The sequence below is a fragment of the Mustelus asterias genome, unplaced genomic scaffold (assembly GCF_964213995.1).
Source record: "Mustelus asterias unplaced genomic scaffold, sMusAst1.hap1.1 HAP1_SCAFFOLD_723, whole genome shotgun sequence".
Classification (NCBI taxonomy): Eukaryota; Metazoa; Chordata; class Chondrichthyes; order Carcharhiniformes; family Triakidae; genus Mustelus; species Mustelus asterias.
This window is the reverse complement of record NW_027590672.1, coordinates 167,686-187,471: the sequence shown is the minus strand read 5'-3', so window position 1 is coordinate 187,471 and position 19,786 is coordinate 167,686. Positions and strand designations below refer to the sequence as shown.

Sequence of the window (19,786 nt, the reverse complement as noted above, 5' to 3'; positions counted from 1 at the left end):
CTGGGCCAGCCAAGTCGAGGCCACATTCCACTTCCTAATTGCTTGCCGCACCCACGTGCTAACTTGTGATTATGATGCATGTGCAAGAACAGCCAGGTCCCTCTGCACCACAGCGTTCTGTGGTTTTAATAACCTGACTTTCCACTCTTCCTGCCAGAGCGGGCAGTGAGTTTCAGTAAATAATCTTTCGTCAGTACAGCTCAGCAAATACCGGAGTGCTGTGTCTAGACTTCAGACTCCTGTTTTCCTCACTCATCTCTCATGCCTGAGAGGGCTAATGCTCAACAGGAGTCTGGAGCCATAACTAGTGTCACAGAATCCCTACAGTGCAGAAGGAGGCCATTCAGCCCACTGAATCTGCACTGACCCATCTTTCTTATCCAGGCCCCCTCCCTGTAACCGTTTGTAACTGTAACTCTGCTGTGGCCGCACTTGGAGTGTTGCGTACAGTTCTGGTCGCCGCACTATAGGAAAGATGTGGAAGTGTTGGAAAGGGTGCAGAGGAGATTTACCAGGATGTTGCCTGGTATGGTGGGAAAATCGTATGAGGAAAGGCTGAGGGACTTGAGGTTGTTTTCATTGGAGAGAAGAAGGTTAAGAGGTGACTTAATAGAGGCATACAAGATCAGAGGATTAGATAGGGTGGACAGTGAGAGCCTTTTTCCTCGGATGGTGATGGCTAACACGAGGGGACATAGCTTTAAATTGAGGGGTGAGAGATATAGGACAGATGTTAGAGGTAGGTTCTTTACTCAGAGTAGTAAGGGCGTGGAATGCCCTGCCTGCAGCAGTAGTGGACTCGTCAATGTTGAGAGCGTTCAAATGATTATTGGATAAACATATGGATGATATTGGAATAGTGTAGGTTAGATGGGCTTTAGATTGGTTCCACTGGTCGGCGCAACATCGAGGGCCGAAGGGCCTGTACTGCGCTGTAATGTTCTATGTTCACCCTGCTAGTCCCCCAACTTACACCGCTTTGGACCCTAAGGGGCAATTTAGCACGGCCAATGCACCCTAACCTGCACGTCTTTGGACTGTGGAAGGAAACTGGAGCACCCGGAGGAAACCCACGCCGACACGGGGAGAACGTGCCAACTCCACACAGTCACCCGAGGCCAGAATGGAACCCAGGTCCCTGGTGCTGTGAGGTAGCAGTGCTAACCACTCTGCCACCCTGTTTTGACACATGGGATTTTTGCAGCCACCCTGAGCAGGGACTTGTTTGGGGGGGGGGGGGGGGGGGTGTATACCAGCACCTCTGACCGTGCAGTGCTCCCTCGGTACTGCACTGGAGGATCAGCCTTGACTGCTGGAATGAACCTTGTGACTCAAGTGCAGACCACAGAGACACAGGGGAACAGAACAAGACAAATTGTACCATGTGGCAACGTGAATCTTCAAATGTGGTTGCTTGCGCGCACATCCTCGAGGTTAAAGCATTAGAGGCCGAGATTACAAAATCCAGGAGTTGGATTAAGCTTGTGTTTATGGGACATGGGTGTCGCTGGCCGGGCCACCATTTATTGCCCATCTCTAGTTTCCCTCGATCAGTGGGCAGTTCTGTCTGAGGTTTACAGCATGGAAAAAGGCCCTTCGGCCCAACTTGTCCATGCCGCCCAGTTTTTATCACTCAGCTCGTCCCAATTGCCCACGTTTGGCCCATATCCCTCTATACCCATCTTACCCATGTAACTGTCTAAATGCTTTTTAAAAGACAAAATTGTACCCGCCCCTACTACTGCCTCTGGCAGCTTGTTCCAGACACTCGCCACCCTCTGTGAAAAAATTGTCCCTCTGGACCCTTTTGTATCTCTCCCCTCTCACCGTAAACCTGTGCCCTCTAGTTTTAGACTCCCCTCCCTTTGGGAAAGGATGTTGACTATCTATCTTGCCGTATGCCCCTCATTATTTTATAGACCTCTACAAGATCACCCCAAAGCCTCCTATCCTCCAGAGGAAAAACATCCCAGTCTATCCAGCCCCTCCTAGCTCAAACCCTCTAGTTTTAGACTACCCTACCTTTGGGAAAAGATGTTGACTCTGCGCTGTGAGGCAGCAGTGTTAACCACTGTGCCACCTGTGCTGGTCTGAAGGGTAAAAGAGGAAGTGAGTTTGTGATCCATGAGATTGAAAAGCGTGGATAGTCAGAAGCTTTTCCCCAGGGTGGAAGAGGGGCGGCACGGTAGCACAGTGGTTAGCACTGCTGCTTCACAGCTCCAGGGACCTGGGTTCGATTCCCGGCTTGGGTCACTGTCTGTGTGGAGTTTGCACATTCTCCTCGTGTCTGCGTGGGTTTCCTCCGGGTGCTCCGGTTTCCTCCCACAGTCCAAAGATGTGTGGGTTAGGTTGATTGGCCATGCTAAAATTGCCCCTTAGTGTACTGAGATGTGTAGGTTCAAGGGATTAGCGGGTTAATATGTAGGGGTATGGAGGTAGGGCCTGGGTGGGATTGTGGTCGGTGCAGACTCGATGGGCCAAATGGCCTCTTTCTGCACTAGGGTTTCTATGATTTCTATAATACTAGGGGGCACAGGTTTAAGGTGCGAGGGGCAAGGTTTAAAGGAGAAGTACGAGGCAAGTTTTTTGCACAGAGGGTGGTGGGTGCCTGGAACTCGCTGCCGGGGGAGGGAGTGGAAGCGGATACGATAGTGACTTTTAAGGGGCGTCTTAACAAATAAATATAAGAACATAATAGGAGCAGGAGTAGGCCATCTAGCCCCTCGAGCCTGCCCCGCCATTCAATAAGATCATGGCTGATCTGAAGTGGATCAGTTCCACTTACCCGCCTGATCCCTATAACCCCTAATTCCCTTACCGATCAGGAATCCATCTATCCGTGATTTAAACATATTCAACGAGGTAGCCTCCACCGCTTCAGTGGGCAGAGAATTCCAGAGATTCACCACCCTCTGAGAGAAGAAGTTCCTCCTCAACTCTGTCCTAAACTGTGACCCCCCTTTATTTTGAGGCTGTGCCCTCTAGTTCTAGTTCCCTTTCTAAGTGGAAAGAATCTCTCCAGCTCTACCCTATCCAGCCCCTTCATTATCTTATAGGTCTCTAGGATGGGAATAGAGGGATACGGTCCCCGGAAGGGTAGGGGGTTTTAGTTCAGTCGGGGCAGCATGGTCGGTGCAGGCTTGGAGGGCCGAAGGGCCTGTTCCTGTGCTGTAATTTTCTTTGTAATCCTGGCCATGTGGGGCACAGTGCCAGGGTGTGACAGTTGTTTTGTGGGATGGCTACTTCTATTGTTTATGCAGAGGGATTTGGACCAACTAGAAAAATGGGCTGAAAAATGGCAAATGGAATTTAACGCAGACAAGTGTGAGATATTGCACTTTGGAAGGACAAACCAAAGAAGAACGTACAGGGTAAATGGTAGGACTCTGAAGAGTGCAGTTGAACGGAGGGATCTGGGAATACAGGCACAGAGTTCCCTAAAAGTGACGTCACAGGTGGATAGGGTCGTAAAGAGTGCCTTTGGTACATTGGCCTTTATAAATCGGAGTATCGAGTATAAAAGTTGGAGTGTTATGGTAAGGTTATATAAGGCATTGGTGAGGCCGAATTTGGAGTATTGTGTACAGTTTTGGTCACCTAGTTACAGGAAGGATGTAAATAAGGTTGAAAGAGTGCAGAGAAGGTTCACAAGGATGTTGCCGGGACTTGAGAAGCTGAGTTACAGAGAGATTGAATAGGTTGGGACTTTATTCCCTGGAGCGTAGAAGATTGAGGGGAGATTTGATAGAGGTGTATAAGATTTTGATGGGTATAGATAGAGTGAATGCAAGCAGGCTTTTTCCGCTGAGGCTAGGGGAGAAAAAAAACCAGAGGGCATGGGTTAAGGGTGAAAGGAGAAAAGTTTAAAGGGAATATTAGGGGGGGGGCTTCTTCACGCAGAGAGTGGTGGGAGTGTGGAATGAGCTGCCGGATAAAGTGGTAAATGCGGGGTCACTTTTAACATTTAAGGAAAACTTGGACGGGTTCATGGATGAGAGGGGTGTGGAGGGATATGGTCCAAGTGCAGGTCAGTGGGACTAGGCAAAAAATGGTTCGGCACAGACAAGAAGGGCCAAAAGGCCTGTTTCTGAGCTGTAACTTTCTATGGTTCTATGGGTGTACCTCCTCCCAGCTCAGCCTCCCTGGGTTACAGTGGGATCTCTGGCTAACCCTGCTTCTTTCTCTCTCTCTTCCCTCTTTCTCTCTCCTTCCCTCCCTCTCTCTCTCTCTCTCTTTCCCCCCCCCCCCCCTTCTCTTTTTCTCCCCCTCTCCCCAGGTTATGACTTTGCGGCCGTGTTGGAGTGGTTTGCCGAGCGGGTGGACCGCATCATCCTGCTGTTTGACGCCCACAAGCTGGACATCTCGGACGAGTTCTCTGAGGTGATCAAGGCCATGAAGAACCACGAGGACAAGATCCGGGTGGTGCTGAACAAGGCGGACCAGATCCACACGCAGCAGCTGATGCGGGTGTACGGGGCGCTCATGTGGTCGCTCGGCAAGATCATCAACACCCCGGAGGTCATCCGCGTCTACATCGGCTCCTTCTGGTCGCAGCCCCTGCTCATCGCGGAGAACCGCAAGCTCTTTGAGGCGGAGGAGCAGGACCTGTTCCGGGACATCCAGAGCCTGCCCAGGAACGCTGCTCTGAGGAAACTCAACGACCTGATCAAGAGGGCGCGGCTGGCCAAGGTACAGAGGGGGCGAGTTGGCGATTAAAACCACGCCGTCACACTGCGGGACCTCCACATGCGCGCCGTGTCTCGAGTACCCCTCTAGCCAGCTCTGCCTTCCATAAGATACAGGAGCAGAGTTAGGCCATTCGGCCCCTCAAGTCTGCTTCCCCCATTCGATCATGGCTAAGTTTCTCAACCCCATTCTCCCGCCTTTCCCCGTAACCTTCGACCCCCTTCCCAATCAAGAATCCATCAAACAGAATGCTGGAGAAACTCAGCAGGTCTGACAGCATCTGTGGAGAGAGAATAGAGCCAACGTTTCGAGTCGAAAACGTGTTGAGTTTCTCCGCATTTTTTGGAGATTCCAGCATCCGCAGTATTTTGCTTTTATCCAAGAACCTAACTATCTCTGTCTCCAATGCACTCGATGACCCGGCCTCCTCTGTGGCAACGAGTTCCACAGGTTCACCCACCCTCCGGCTGAAGAAATTCCTCCTCATCTCGGTTCTAAAGGGTCCGTCCCTTTACTCTGAGGCCGAGCCCTCGGATCCCAGTCTCTCCGACTAATGGGAACATCTTCCCCGCGTCCACTCTTTCCACGTCTTTCAGTATTCTGGAAGTTTCAATGAGATTCCCCCCCCTCTCATCCTTCTAAACTTTACTTAGAAAAGTAAAGTTAAAGTTTATTTAGTCACAAGTAGGCTCACAAACACTAAGACCCTGGTTCGATTCCTGGCTTGGGTCACTGTCTGTGTGGAGTCTGCACATTCTCCCCATGTCTGCGTGGGTTTCCTCCCACAGTCCGAAAGACGTGCTGGTTAGGGTGTATTGTCTGTGCTAAATTCTCCCTCAGTGTTACCCGAACAGGCGCCGGAGTGTGCCGACCAGAGGATTTTCACTAACTTCATTGCAGTGTTAATGTAAGCCTAACTTGTGACACTAATAAAGAGATTTTAACTTGACTTTAAGTCCCGCAGGCTAAAGTCCAACAGGTTTATTTGGAATCACAAGCTTTCGGAGCACTGCTCCTTCATCGGTGGGGGTGGAACTCGCCTGAGGAAGGAGCAGCGCTCCGAAAGCTCGTGGTTCCAGATAAACCTGTTGGACTTTAACCTGGTGTTGTGAGACTTCTTACCGTGCCCACCCCAGTCCAACGCCAGCATCTCCACCTCAGGTAAGACAGGGTTACAGTGGCTTCTACAGGGGAACCCCCGTCCTGTGCTTCAGATAGCCAGCATTGTGCAGGTAAGGCACTCCTCCCTGCATGGTCACCTGGGGGGGCTGAATTCTCCCCATCCTGTGTAAATCTGAGGATAGCTCCGCAACTGATGGTTTGCATGAAACCCCCCCCCCCCCCACAGGTGTTTCCCACTCTTGCACACCCCTCCTTTTAAAATTGTTTAATTCCTCTTATCTCCTGAGATTGCAAAGTCTCACTTCGCTCAGAATCCAGGGGTTGGCAAGTATGAGTGTGCGCGGGTTTAAGTTTACATATCCGTGTCACAAGTAGGCTTACATTAACACTGCAATGAAGTTGCACTGAAAGTCCCCCTAGTCGCCACACCCCAGTGTTTGGGTTACACAGGGAGAATTTATAAGACCCTCGTCAGACCCCACTTGGAGTACTGTGCTCAGATCTGGTCGCCTCACTATAGGAAGGATGTGGAAAAGATTGAAAGGATGCAGAGGAGATTTACAAGGATGTTGCCTGGATTGAGTGGCATGCCTTATGAGGATAGGCTGAGGGAGCTCGGTCTTTTCTCCTTGGAGAGACGTAGGATGAGAGGAGACCTAATAGAGGTGTATAAGATGTTGAGAGGCATAGATCGGGTGGACTCTGAGGCTTTTTCCCAGGGTGGAAATGTCTGCTACGAGAGGACACAGGTTTAAGGTGCTGGGGGGTAGGTACAGGGGAGATGTTAGGGGTAAGTTGTAGGGGTAAGTTTTTCACACACAGGGTGGTGGGCGAGTGGAATCGGCTGCCGTCAGGGGTGGTGGAGGTGAACTCAATAGGGTCCTTTAAGAGACTCCTGGATGAGTACATGGAGCTTAATAGGATGGAGGGTTATAGGTAGGTCTAGAAGGTAGGGATGTTTTCGGCACAACTTGTGGGCCGAAGGGCCTGTTTGTGCTGTAGTTTTTCTATGTTCTAATTTAGCACCTAACCAGCACGTCTTTCGGACTGTGGGAGGAAACCCACGCAGACTCGGCACAGACGGTGACCCAAGCCGGGAATCAAACCCGGGTCCCTGGTGCCGTGAGGCAGTAGTGCTAACCCGCTGTGTCCGCCCCAGCAGACCCAGAATCCTCAAACGCTCCTCATACGTCAAGCCTTTCATTTCCAGGGATCATTCTTGTGAACCTACTCCATTTTACCCAGCCGTTTTTGCTAATGTCTCTCAATTCCCCAAAACCGGACCACTGGGCGGCACGGTAGCACAGTGGGTTAGCACTGCTGCTTCACAGCTCCAGGGACCTGGGTCCGATTCCTGGCTTGGGTCACTGTCTGTGCGGAGTTTGCACATTCTCCTCATGTCTGCGTGAGTTTCCTCCGGGTGCTCCGGCTTCCTCCCACAGTCCAAAGATGTGCGGGTTAGGTTGATTGGCCATGCTAAAATTGCCCCTTAGTGTCCTGAGATGCGTAGGTTAGAGGGATTCGTGGGTAAATGTGTAGGGATATGGGGGTAGGGCCTGGGTGGGTTTGTGGTCGGTGCAGACTCGATTGGGCCGAATGGCCTCTTTCTGTACTGTAGGGTTTCTATGATCTTTCAGCCTTAAACGTGTTCGAAGATGGAGCCTCTTCCCTCTTTTTCGCCCTCCCCCCTCCCTCACGTCTTCTGACTCGCGAGTCCTTGCACAATGATTTCACACTCTCTCATTGCCTCCTCTTTACTCAGAACTCTTGCAACACGTTTCCTGTTACAGGAACCTGTCGATGCTGGGATCCCACCACAGAGTTTCCTGGAATCCATGTGGCTTCCCCCTGCACCCCTTCGCTTCACCGTCCAGTAACCGGAGTTCCCCTTCCCGTGCCATTCTAGCTCTTTAGCAGGGAAGCGGTTAGCCAGCATCACGCCCAACCCTGACCTTTTTGATTTGATTTATTATTGTCACATGTATTGGGATAGAGTGAGAAGTATTGTTTCTTGCGCGCTATACAGACAAAGCATACCGTTCATAGAGAAGGAAAGGAGAGTGTGTGCAGAATGTAGTGTTACAGTCACAGCTAGGGTATCACAGCTCTGTATGGCTCCTGCTCTGCCCAAGTCCGCAACCCTTTGTAGTTTCCTTGCGAATGTAGCCCAATCCATCACTCAAACCAGCCTCCCATCCATTGACTCTGTCTACACTTCCTGCTGCCTCAGCAAAGTAGCCAGCATAATCAAGGACCTCTCTTCTCTTTTCCCCCTCCACACACACACACACACACACACAGGACATTCTCTCTTCCACCTTCTTCCGTTGGGAAAAAGATACAAAAGTCTGAGGTCACGTACCAACCGACTCAAGAACAGCTTCTTCCCTGCTGCTGTCAGACGTTTGAATGGACCTACCTCGCATTAAGCTGATCTTTCTCTACACCCTAGCTGTGACTGTAACACTACATTCTGCACTCCCTCCTTTCCTTCTCTATGAACAGCATGCAAGAAACAATACTTTTCACTTTATACCAATACATGTGACAATAAATCAAAGCGTGTGGAGAAAGATCAACTTCGGTCCATTCAAAAGTCTGACAGCAGCAGGGAAGAAGCTGTTCTTGAGTCGGTTGGTGCGTGACCTCAGACTTTTGTATCTATTACCCAACGGAAGCAGGTGGAAGAGAGAATGTCCGGGGTGTGTGGGGGTCCTTAATTATGCCGGCTGCTTTTCCCCGAGGCAGCGGGAAGTGTAGACAGAGTCAATGGATGGGAGGCTGGTTTGCGTGATGGATTGGGCTACATTCACGACCTTTTGTAGTTTCTTGCGGTCTTGGGGCAGAGCAGGGACCTCAGTGTTTCGAAATTTCTAGTCCTTTACCCCGGAAGTTCCAAAGATTCTCAATCAACCAAGCGGTGTTTTCCAAAGTGACGTCAGACTTCGCAAGTCACCAGTTTGGGAGAGCGCGCATGATGAGGTTTCCTTTTGGAATCACAGAATATTACAGTGCAGAAGAGGCCCTTCGGCCCATCAGTTCTGCACGACGCATGCGCCCTCATCTGCCCACCTAATCGCACTTGCCAGCGCTTGGCCCGTAGCCCTGAATGTTATGACGTGCCAAGTGCTCATCCAGATATTTTTTAAAGGATGTGAGGCATCTCGCCTCCGCCACCCTCCCAGGCAGCGCATTCCAGACTCTCCCCACCCTCAGAATAAAAAAGATTTGCCTCAAATCCCCCTAAACCTCCCACCCCTCACTTTTAACTTGTGTCCCCTCGTGACTGACCCTTCAACCAAGGGCAACAGCCTATCCACCCTGTCCATGCCCCCCATAATCTTGTACATCTCGATCAGGTCACCTCTCAGTCTTCTCTGTTCCAACGAAAATAACCCAAGCCGACCCAACCTCTCAACTTAAATGCTCCATCCCAGGCAGCATCCTGGTGAATCTCCTCTGCACCCCCTCCAGTGCAATCACATCCTTCCTATAATGTGGCGACCAGAACTGCACACAGTGCTCCAGCTGTGGCCTCACCAAAGTTCTACACAACTCCATCATGACCTCTCTGCTTTTGCGATTGATAAAGGCAAGTGTGCCGTACGCCTTTTCCACCACCCTATTAACCTGCCTTCCGCCTTCAGAGATCTGTGGACAAGCATGCCAAGGTCCCTTAGTTCCACAGAACTTCCCAATGTCAGACCTTAGTCTGTTCCTTGTCAAATTACTCCTTCCAAAGTCTATCGCCCCTCTCTTTTCAGGGTTAAATTCCACTTGCCACTTATCTGTCCATTTGACCATTCCATCTATATCTCAAGAAATATACAGGATATCAGAAAGATCTCCCTTCCCTTCAAAATAGTAGTCATGGAATCTTTTGCATCCACCTTTTGGGATGGCCTCTGTTTAATGTCTCATCTGAAAGAGCACACCTTCAGCAGTGTGCTACTCTCCGAATGGGTGACGGTGGTTAGCACTGCTGCCTCACAGCGCCAGAGACCCGGGTTCAATTCCTGGCTTGGGTCACTGTCTTTGCGGAGTCTGCACGTTCTCCCCGTGTCTGCGTGGGTTTCCCTCCGGGTGCTCCGGTTTCCTCCCACAGTCCCAAAGACGTGCTGGTTAGGGTGCATTGGCCGTGCTAAATTCTCCTGAACAGGCGCTGGAGTGTGGCGACTAGGGGATTTTCACAGTAACTTCATTGCAGAGTTAATGTAAGCCTACTTGTGACACTCCATGCTGGCCTTGGAAAGGGTCCAGAGGTTCACAAGAATGATCCCTGGAATGAAGAGCTTGTCGTATGAGGAACGGTTGAGGACTCTGGGTCTGTACTCGGAGTTTAGAAGGATGAGGGGGGATCTTATTGAAACTTACAGAATACTGCGAGGCCTGGATAGAGTGGATGTGGAGAGCATGTTTCCACTAGTAGGAAAAACTAGAACCCGAGGGCACAACCTCAGGCTAAAGGGACGATCCTTTAAAACAGAGATGAGGAGGAATTTCTTCAGCCAGAGAGTGGTGAATCTGTGGAACTCTTTGCCGCAGAAGGCTGTGGAGGCCGGGTCATTGAGTGTCTTTAAGACGGATGTTCTTGATTGGAGGGGATCAGGGGTTATGGGGGAAAAGGCAGGAGAATGGGGATGAGAAAAATATCAGCCATGATTGAATGGTGGAGCAGACTCGATGGGCCGAGTGGCCTCATTCTGCTCTTATGTCTTATGGTCTTAAACTTGAAACTTGGCACCGGGAGTTTCCGTCGGGATTCTGGGCTCCTGTCTTTGGTGTGGGACTTCCCATACCAGTGCTACAGCACAGTTCCACAGCTCTGGGGTTAAGTGGAGGATGTGTTCTGATTTGTATACATAGCACTCCCTAAGCTGTACATGTGCTGGAGTAACTAGCATCTAATCTAATCTGCGTTCATTCGCAAAACTTAAATATCTTTCTGTCCTATATCTATTGTACAGCCACTGAGGGTGGTGTGGGGGAGAACAGCACTGACTATATCCCACTGCTGTACATTTTATTCATTCGTGGGGCATGGGCGTCGCTGGCTGGGCCCAGCATTTATTGCCCATCCCTAGTTGCCCCTTGGAGGACAGTTGAGAGTCAACCACATTGCTGTGGCTCTGGAGTCACATGTAGGCCAGACCGGGGTAAGGACGGCAGATTTCCTTCCCTAAAGGGAACCAGGTGGGTTTTTCCCACAATGGGTCATCAGTAGATTCTTAATCCCAGATATTTTTTTATTGAATTCAAATTCCACCATCTGCCGTGGCGGGATTCGAACCCGGGTCCCCCAGAACATGAGCTGAGTTTCTGGATTAATAGCCTTAGTGATAATACCACTAGGCCAGCGCCTGCCCAGTGTGGGGAGCAGCGCTCTGCTTGGTTTGTTAGGTGGATTGGCCATGCTAAATTGCCCCTTAGTGTCCCATGGCTCTATTCTCTCTCCACAGATGCTGTCAGACCTGCTGAGTTTCTCCAGCATTTTCTGTTGGATTCCAGCATCTGCAGTATTCTGCTTTTATCTAAGAACCTATCAATCTCTGTCTCCAATACGCTCGATGACCCGGCCTCCTCTGGCAATGAATTCCACCGCTTCACCCACCCTCTGGCTGAAGAAATTCCTCCTCATCTCGGTTCTAAAGGCTCGTCCCTTCTCTGAGGCCGAGCCTTCGGCTCCCAGTCTCTCCCACGAGTGGAAACATCCTCCCCACGTCCACTCTATCCAGGCCTTTCAGTATTCTGGAAGTTTTAAATGAGATCCCTCCCCCACTCATCCTTCTAAACTCCAAGTACAGACCCAGAGTCCTCGAACACTTGTGCGCCAAGCTTAGATGGGTTTAGCCGTGATAAGTGTGGGGGTTACAGGGATATGGTGGTCAGGGTTGGAGCAGATTTGATGGGCCAAATGGCCTCTGCACTGTAGGGATTCCACTCTGTTGCGAAGGGGAATGCAAAGGCAGCGGGATTCACAAGCTGTCGGGTCTCCTGACCTCTGCCTGAGAATCCTGCAAGTTCCCCCCAGGCTCTGTCAACCATAGAATCCCCAGAAGGGGGCCATTTGGCCCATCGAGTCTGCACCGACCACAATCTCACCCAGGTCCTATCCCCGAAACCCCACATATTTACCCTGCCATTCCCGGGACACACGGGAGCAATTTAGCACGGCCAATTCCCCCTAACCTGCACATCTTTGGGACTGCGGGAGGAAACCGGAGGAAACCCACGCAGGGGAGAATGTGCAGACTCCCTACACACACTGACCCGAGCCGGGAATCGAACCCACGTCCCCGGTGCTGTGAGGCAGCAGTGCTAACCCACTGTGCCACCGCGCTGCCTGTTGCTGTAGGGGGGTCTCAATTTGTGAGCCATCTCTGCTCTGGTGACGGCCTGGAGACAGTGGCCGATACCGACACGACTGTCCTTGGAGCTTCTGGGAGAGGCTGAAGCAGATAAAGGATCTCTCTCGCGCACGCATGCGCGCACTCTCCTCAAACGTCTCTGCTTGTGAATCCCAGAGCATTTCTTTCTTGCACTCTGACCTTTCCCACCAGCCTGGTCCAGGCACTGATTCGCTCATGGTTAGCTCAAATTCCAGAGAATTTTGAACTTGCAGCTTGTGTTTTGAGAGTGACGAACGCTTTGTCCTCTGCGGCAGAGCAGAGAGCCTGGGGTTAGCTTGCGTTCCCTCCAGGTTACTAAGTCCTGATTTTGATTTGATTTATTATTGTCACATGTATTGAGATACAGTGAAAAGTATTGTTTCTTGCACGCTATACAGACAAAGCATACCGTTCATAGAGCAGGAAAGAGGGTGCAGGATGTAGTGTTCCAGTCAGAGCTCGGGTGTAGAGAAAGATCAACTTAGTGCGAGGTCGGTCCATTCAAAAGTCTGACAGCAGCAGGGAAGAAGCTGTTGTTGAGTCGGTCGGTGCGTGACCTCAGACTTTTGTATCTTTTTCCCGAAGGAAGGTGGTGGAAGAGAGAATGTCCGGGGTGCGTGGGGGGTCCTTGATTATGCTGGCTGCTTTTCCCCAAGGCAGCGGGAAGTGTAGACGGAGTCAATGGATGGGAGGCTGGTTTGCGTGATGGGATTGGGCTACATTCACAAACCCTTTGTAGTTCCTTGCGGCCTTGGGCAGAGCAGGAGCCCCAGACCAAGCTGTGATACACCCAGAAAGAATAAGGTGCATCTGCTTTGGGGGGATAGTGAATTTGCATTCCTGGAAGTCTCCTAACTCTGTTTTTAAAGCTCCCCCTTCCCCCACTGCCCCAGCAAGGTATCCCACGGTAACTATCATTTAGCACAGTATGTGCAGCCTGCTTTTATAACCCCAAAAGCACTTTGCAGTACTGTCATCAAACAGCCTTAGACACCCAGCCACGTTTGGAGGTATGAGGGGCAGGTGCCCAAACGCTCGGTCAAGGAGGCTGGTTTTAAGGAGCATCTTCGAGGAGGAGAGGTTCTGGAAGAGAATTCCAGAGCTCGGTACACAGGCTGCTGAAGGTACGGTTGCCAATGTAGCATTTACAATTGGCAGTGCCCAAGAGGCGCACTAGAGTGTAGAATTCTCATTGGATCTTCCAACCGTGCTCAGCCCCCCCAGGACCGGTACACCACGGGGTTAGATACAGAGTAAAGCTCCCTCTACACTGTCCCCCATCAAACACTCCCAGGACAGGTACAGCACGGGGTTAGATACAGAGTAAAGCTCCCTCTGCACTGTCCCCATCAAACACTCCCAGGACAGGTACAGCACGGGATTAGATACAGAGTAAAGTTCCCTCTACACAGTCCCCCCCATCAAACACTCCCAGGACAGGTACAGCACGGGGTTAGATACAGAGTAAAGCTCCCTCTGCACTGTCCCCATCAAACACTCCCAGGACAGGTACAGCACGGGGTTAGATACAGAGTAAAGCTCCCTCTCCACTGTCCCCATCAAACACTCCCAGGACAGGTACAGCACGGGGTTAGATACAGAGTAAAGCTCCCTCTACACTGTCCCCATCAAACACTCCCAGGACAGGTACAGCACGGGGTTAGATACAGAGTAAAGCTCCCTCTACACTGTCCCCCATCAAACACTCCCAGGACAGGTACAGCACGGGGTTAGATACAGAGTAAAGCTCCCTCTGCTGTCCAGCCTGTGAAGTGCACCCTCTCATTCTACCTTGGTGTTTACCAGTTTATTCCCATGTGATGTTTGTACTCTGAACTGGTTTGGCGCTATCTTGCCCAGTTTGTCTGGATTCCACTCCCTCCACCACCCCCCCCGCCCCCACATTGCTGCTTAGAGCTTTGGGCATTGATTGACTCTGTCTACACTTCCCGCTGCCTCGGGGAAAAGCAGCCGGCATAATCAAGGATCCCACGCACCCCGGACATTCTCTCTTCCACCTTCTTCCATCGGGCAAAAGATACAAAAGTCTGAGGTCACGGACCAACCGACTCAAGAACAGCTTCTTCCCTGCTGCCGTCAGACTTTTGAATGGACCTACCTCGCATTAAGTTGATCTTTCTCTGCACCCTAGCTGTGACTGTAACACTACACTCTGCACCCTCTCCTTTCCTTCTCTATGAATGGTATGCTTTGTCTGTATAGCGCAGCAAGAAACAATACTTTTCACTGTGTCCCAATACATGTGACAGTAATAAATCAAGTTGGTTTGGTTCTGTTCTGCCCGCACCGGGAGCCCAGCCCCTGTGGATTCGGGCAGTGTCTCTCTCGGGTTGCGTGGTTATACAAACGGCCGCCTGTCCAGCTGTGACTCCTCTTGTTTCCCAGGTCCACGCCTATATCATCTCGTCGCTGAAGAAGGAGATGCCCAGTGTGTTCGGCAAGGAGAACAAGAAGAAAGAGCTTATCAACAGCCTGGGGGACATTTACCAAAAGATCGAACGGGAGCACCAGATCTCTCCGGGAGACTTTCCCAGCCTGAAGAAGATGCAGGTACGTCCCTGGCTTTTGCTGCAGAGATCCTTCTCTCCCCTCGGAGCAGGCCCTTCGTCCCTGACATCTGTCTCAATCTGAGCCGGGTATTTGGCCATTAAATTGGGGGAGACTTTATTCCCCATTACACACAGCTCGGTGGCTCTGCTCCCCTACAAGCATCAGCGAAGGCTAGGGTTGCCTGGCTCCCAAGGGTCGCATTACGGGGTGGCAGTGGTTAGCACTGCTGCTTCACGGCGCCAGGGACCTGGGTTCGATTTCCAGCTTGGTTAGCATGGTGGCACAGTGTTTAGCGCTGCTGCCTCACAGCCCCAGGGACCCGGGTTCGATTCCCAGCTTGGTTAGCATGGTGGCACAGTGGTTAGTGCTGCTGCCTCACAGCGCCAGGGACCCGGGTTCAATTCCCAGCACAGGTCATCGATCCCTGAGGCATTCTAATGGTTTGCCAGCCTGAAATTGCCCAAGTTATCCCAACTCTTGTGTTACGTTCATTAGCTAATCCCCTATCTGTGCTAATGTACCAGCTCCCACACCATGAGCTCTTGGCCGTGGGTGGCACAGTGGGTTAGCACTGCTGCCACACAGCACCAGGGGCTTGGGTCACTGTCTGTGCAGAGTCTGCACGTTTTCCCCGTGTCTGTGTGGGTTTCCTTCGGGTGCTCTGGTTTCCTCCCACAGTCCGAAAGACACGTAGTTAGGTGGATTGGCCGTGGGAAATGTGTGGAGTTACGGAGAGGGGGTCTGGGTGAGGTAATCAGTCAGTGCCAACTTGATGGGCCGAATAGCCTCTTCACTGTAGGGGGATCTGTGTTTCTATTAAATTTGTCTCCCCCCAGAGTACAGGGTGATTTGGTCAATGTTTTCAAGGTATGAATGGACACGGATAGGGAGAGAGCGCAAAGCTATTCTGCTGGTTGAGTCTGGGACCGGAGGAAACAGCTGAAGAGGGAGCTGGAAGTTGGGAACCATTTCTCCACACTCTGGGTGGGAGGGGAGAGCAGGCCAGAGGGGCTGAATGGCCTCCTGTTCCCACGTGGAGCCAGCAAAGCACCTTGCGCTCAGATCCACTGCTGGTTTTGCTTTTGTGGTCAGTGTTTCCCCTGGTGGCTCTGTGGTTAGGGTTCAGCACCCTCCAACCCCCCAGTGAGATTGGGGTTCAATTTCCCAATCGGGGAACGATGGTTTATTGTCCTTGTTAGAGGGAGTGCAGTGAAGGTTTATCAGGCTGATTCCTGGGATGACGGGCCTAAGTGGGTTAGGATTGTATTTATTGGAGTTGAAGAGTGAGGGGGGATCTCATAGAAACTTAAAATTCTAACAGTTCGATTCAGAAAGAATCATAGAATCCCTACACTGCAGAAAGAGGCCATTCAGCCCATCAAGACTGTACGAACAATCCTACCCAAGCCCTATTCACCACAACCCCACATACTTACCCCGCTAATCCCTCCAACCTATGCATCCTGGGACCCTAAGGGGCAATTTAGCACGGCCAATCCACCTAACCTGCACATCTTTCGGACTGTGGGAGGAAACCGGAGCACCCGGAGGAAACCCACGCAGACGCGGGGAGGCACCCCACAGACAGGGCAGCACGGTGGCACAGTGGTTAGCACTGCTGCTTCACAGCTCCAGGGACCTGGGTTCGATTCCCGGTTCGGGTCACTGTCTGTGTGGAGTTTGCACATTCTCCTCGTGTCTGCGTGGGTTTCCTCCGGGTGCTCCGGTTTCCTCCCACAGTCCAAAGATGTGCGGGTTAGGTTGATTGGCCATGCTAAAAATTGCCCCTTAGTGTCCTGAGATGCGTAGGTTAGAGGGATTAGTGGGTAAATATGGGGGTAGGGCCTGGATAGGATTGTGGTCGGTGCAGACTCGATGGGCCGAATGGCCTCTTTCTGTACTGTAGGGTTTCTATTCTATTTCTATGACAGTCACCCAAACCAGGAATTGAACCTGGGTCCCTGGTGCTGAGAGGCAGCAGTGCTAGCCACTGTGCCACTCATAATGTTCCCAATGGTGGGGGGAGTTCAGAACTAGGGGGTCATAGTTTGAGGATAAGGGGGTAAACCTTTTAGGACTGAGGTGAGGAGAAATTTCTTCACCCAGAGAGTGGTGGAATTCACTCCCACAGAAAGTAGCTGAGGCCAAAACGTTGTGTGATTTCAGGAAGGAATTAGATATCGCTCTAAAGGGATCGAGGGATATGTGGGAGGGAAGGGGGGGGATCAGGATATTGAATTCGATCAGCCATGATCAAAATGAATGGCGGAACAGGCTGGAAGGGCCGAATGGCCTCCTCCTGCTTCTAGTTTGAGCCAGACTAGTTTCTGACTCTGTGCTTCAACTCGCCCCAGCTGCGGTTCACACAGGCCCTGCCAAAGCAGAGAGGCCTGGATCGCTGCCAGCTTACTCCAGTGCACGTCCCCGAACCACGAGGGGAGCGACTCCCGTGGCCACTTCCCTCAGATTCTCCTTCCTGACAGCGGAGAAACCATTCCTCCAGAGCGGCGACGTGCCAGGCCTGGGAGTGGTTCCCAGGAGAGCGTTCTTGCTGGAGCAGAGTAGGTTGTTCGGGGGGTGGTGGGGGAGGGGGAGGCGAGTAGCTGAGGGGTTTCACAGCGGGGCAATCCAGGGTTTTCTCCTGAATATCTCTGCAGAGCTTTAATGGCTCTTGTGGTTTTTGCAGAACTCTGCAAACAAGTAGGCTTCCCTCACGTCAGAGAGACGGAGCTATTTACAGCTGCGTCTGGGGTCTGCTGACACGGCCCCTGTTACACTTTCCCACGCACTGCTTTCAGAACACGTGAACAAGCAGCAGGCCATTCAGCCCATCCAAGTCTGCACTGCCCTTTTAACATCGCGGCTGATCTCCTAGAACGATAGACTCCCCACAGTGCAGGAGCAGGCCATTCAGCCCATCGAATCTGCACCGACCACAATCCCACCCAGGCCCCATCCCTGTAAGCCCACAATTTATTCTGCTAATCCCCCTGACACCCGGGCAATTTAGCACGGCCAATCCACCCTAACCACGTCTTTCGGACTGTGGAGGAAACCGGAGCACCCGGAGGAAACCCACGCAGACACGGGGAGAAGGTGCAGACTCCACACAGATGGTGAGCCAAGGCTGGGAATCGAACCCTGGCGCTGTGAGGCAGCAGCGCTAACCCACACCCCACCTCATGGAACGATAGAATCCCCACAGTGCAGAAGGAGGCCATTCAGCCCCTCAAGTCTGCTCTGCTGTAAGATCATAGCTAATCTAAAGTAAAGTTTATTTGGTCACAAATGAGGCTTGCATTAACTACTGCAATGAAGTTACTGTGAAAATCCCCCAGTCGCCCACACTCCTGTTTGGGTAACAGAGGGAGAATTTCGCATGGCCAATGCACCCTAATCTGCACGTCTTTCGGACTGTGGGAGGAAACCGGAGCACCCGGAGGAAACCCACGCAGACACGGGGAGAACGTGCAGACTCCGCACGGACAGTGACCCAAGGCCGGGAATCGAACCCGGCGCTGTGAGGCAGCAGCGCCAACCTACTGTTGCCCCATCTAATAGACTGATCGAAACCCCACAGTGCTGAAGGAGGCCATTCGGCCCATCGAGTCTGCACTGGCCACAATCCCACCCAAGGTCATCTTGGTAGATGGGGATGAGGGAGGGTGGGGGGGGTATAAAGCCAGAGTGTGGCCTGTCTGTGCGCAGCGTACTGTGTAGGTTTGACATGTCGGTACAGTGCGGAGCTGCGTTACTTCACCGCTGTACTCCTCCCCCTTCCCTCAGGACCACTTGCAGACGATGGATTTCACCAAGTTTCAGAGCCTGAAGCCCAAACTGTTGGACATGGTTGACGACATGCTGGCCAATGACATTGCGCGACTCATGACCATGGTGCGGCAGGAGGAGGCGCTGATGCCCAAGCAGATTGTCCACGGCGGCGCTTTCGAGGGCACCATGAACGGGCCCTTTGGCGCGGGCTACGGGGAGGGTGCCGGCGAGGGCATCGACGAGGTGGAGTGGGTGGTGGGCAAGGACAAGCCCATGTACGATGAGATCTTCTACACCCTGTCGCCGGTGAACGGCAAGGTGACTGGGGCCAGCGCCAAGAAGGAGATGGTGAAATCCAAACTGCCCAACACGGTGCTGGGCAAGATCTGGAAGCTGGCCGACGTGGACAAGGATGGCATGCTGGATGACGAGGAGTTTGCCCTCGCCAACCACCTGATCAAGGTCAAGCTGGAGGGCCACGAGTTGCCCAACGAACTGCCCGACCATCTGATCCCGCCCTCCAAGCGGAGACAGGAGTGATGCCTTTGACCCCCCTTTTTTCCCCCACACCCACCCCGTCCCCCACCACCCCCCCCCTCCCAGCGTCGATGGGCATCTTAACCAAAGTAGTCGGGGTACTCCGCCTGAAATCGAATGCCCGCGCTCTTTGATTCCATTTCTTGCCAGGCGCTTCCATTTAGCGCGCACTGCTCACTTCACAGCTCCGCACTTCAGCACGAGGACCCCAGGGGGGTGCTGAGGGGAGAGGGTGTTGGCTCTTCCTGGGGAGGAGAGAGGGTGTTTGCTCTTCCTGGGGGGCGCTGAGGAGAGAGGGTGTTTGCACTCTGGGGGCTAGGGGGAGAGGGTGTTGGCTCTTCCTGGGGAGGAGAGAGGGTGTTTGCTCTTCCTGGGGGGCGCTGAGGAGAGAGGGTGTTTGCACTCTGGGGGCTAGGGGGAGAGGGTGTTGGCTCTTCCTGGGGAGGAGAGAGGGTGTTTGCTCTTCCTGGGGGGCGCTGAGGAGAGAGGGTGTTTGCACTCTGGGGGCTAGGGGGAGAGGGTGTTGGCTCTTCCTGGGGAGGAGAGAGGGTGTTCGCTCTTCCTGGGGGGTGCTGAGGGGAGAGGGTGTTCGTTCTTCCTGGGGGGCGCTGAGGGGAGAGGGTGTTCGTTCTTCCTGGGGGAGCGCTGAGGGGAGAGGGTGTTCGCTCTTCCTGGGGGGTGCTGAGGGGAGAGGGTGTTCGCTCTTCCTG

General features: G+C 52.4%; 1 protein-coding gene across 1 annotated transcript in view; it reads left to right on the top strand.

The window, feature by feature from the left end:
• The window catches only part of LOC144487304 (EH domain-containing protein 1), a gene marked incomplete at its 5' end in the record, with an annotated part of 40,932 nt that extends 21,488 nt beyond the window's left edge, over nt 1–19,444 (top strand). The window contains 3 exons of the mRNA XM_078205384.1: nt 4,277–4,689; nt 14,604–14,768; nt 18,555–19,444. Of these exons, the coding sequence (XP_078061510.1) occupies nt 4,277–4,689; nt 14,604–14,768; nt 18,555–19,079 (1,103 nt within the window). The remainder of the gene's footprint in view (nt 1–4,276; nt 4,690–14,603; nt 14,769–18,554) is intronic.
• Between the last annotated feature and the right edge of the window lie 342 nt (nt 19,445–19,786).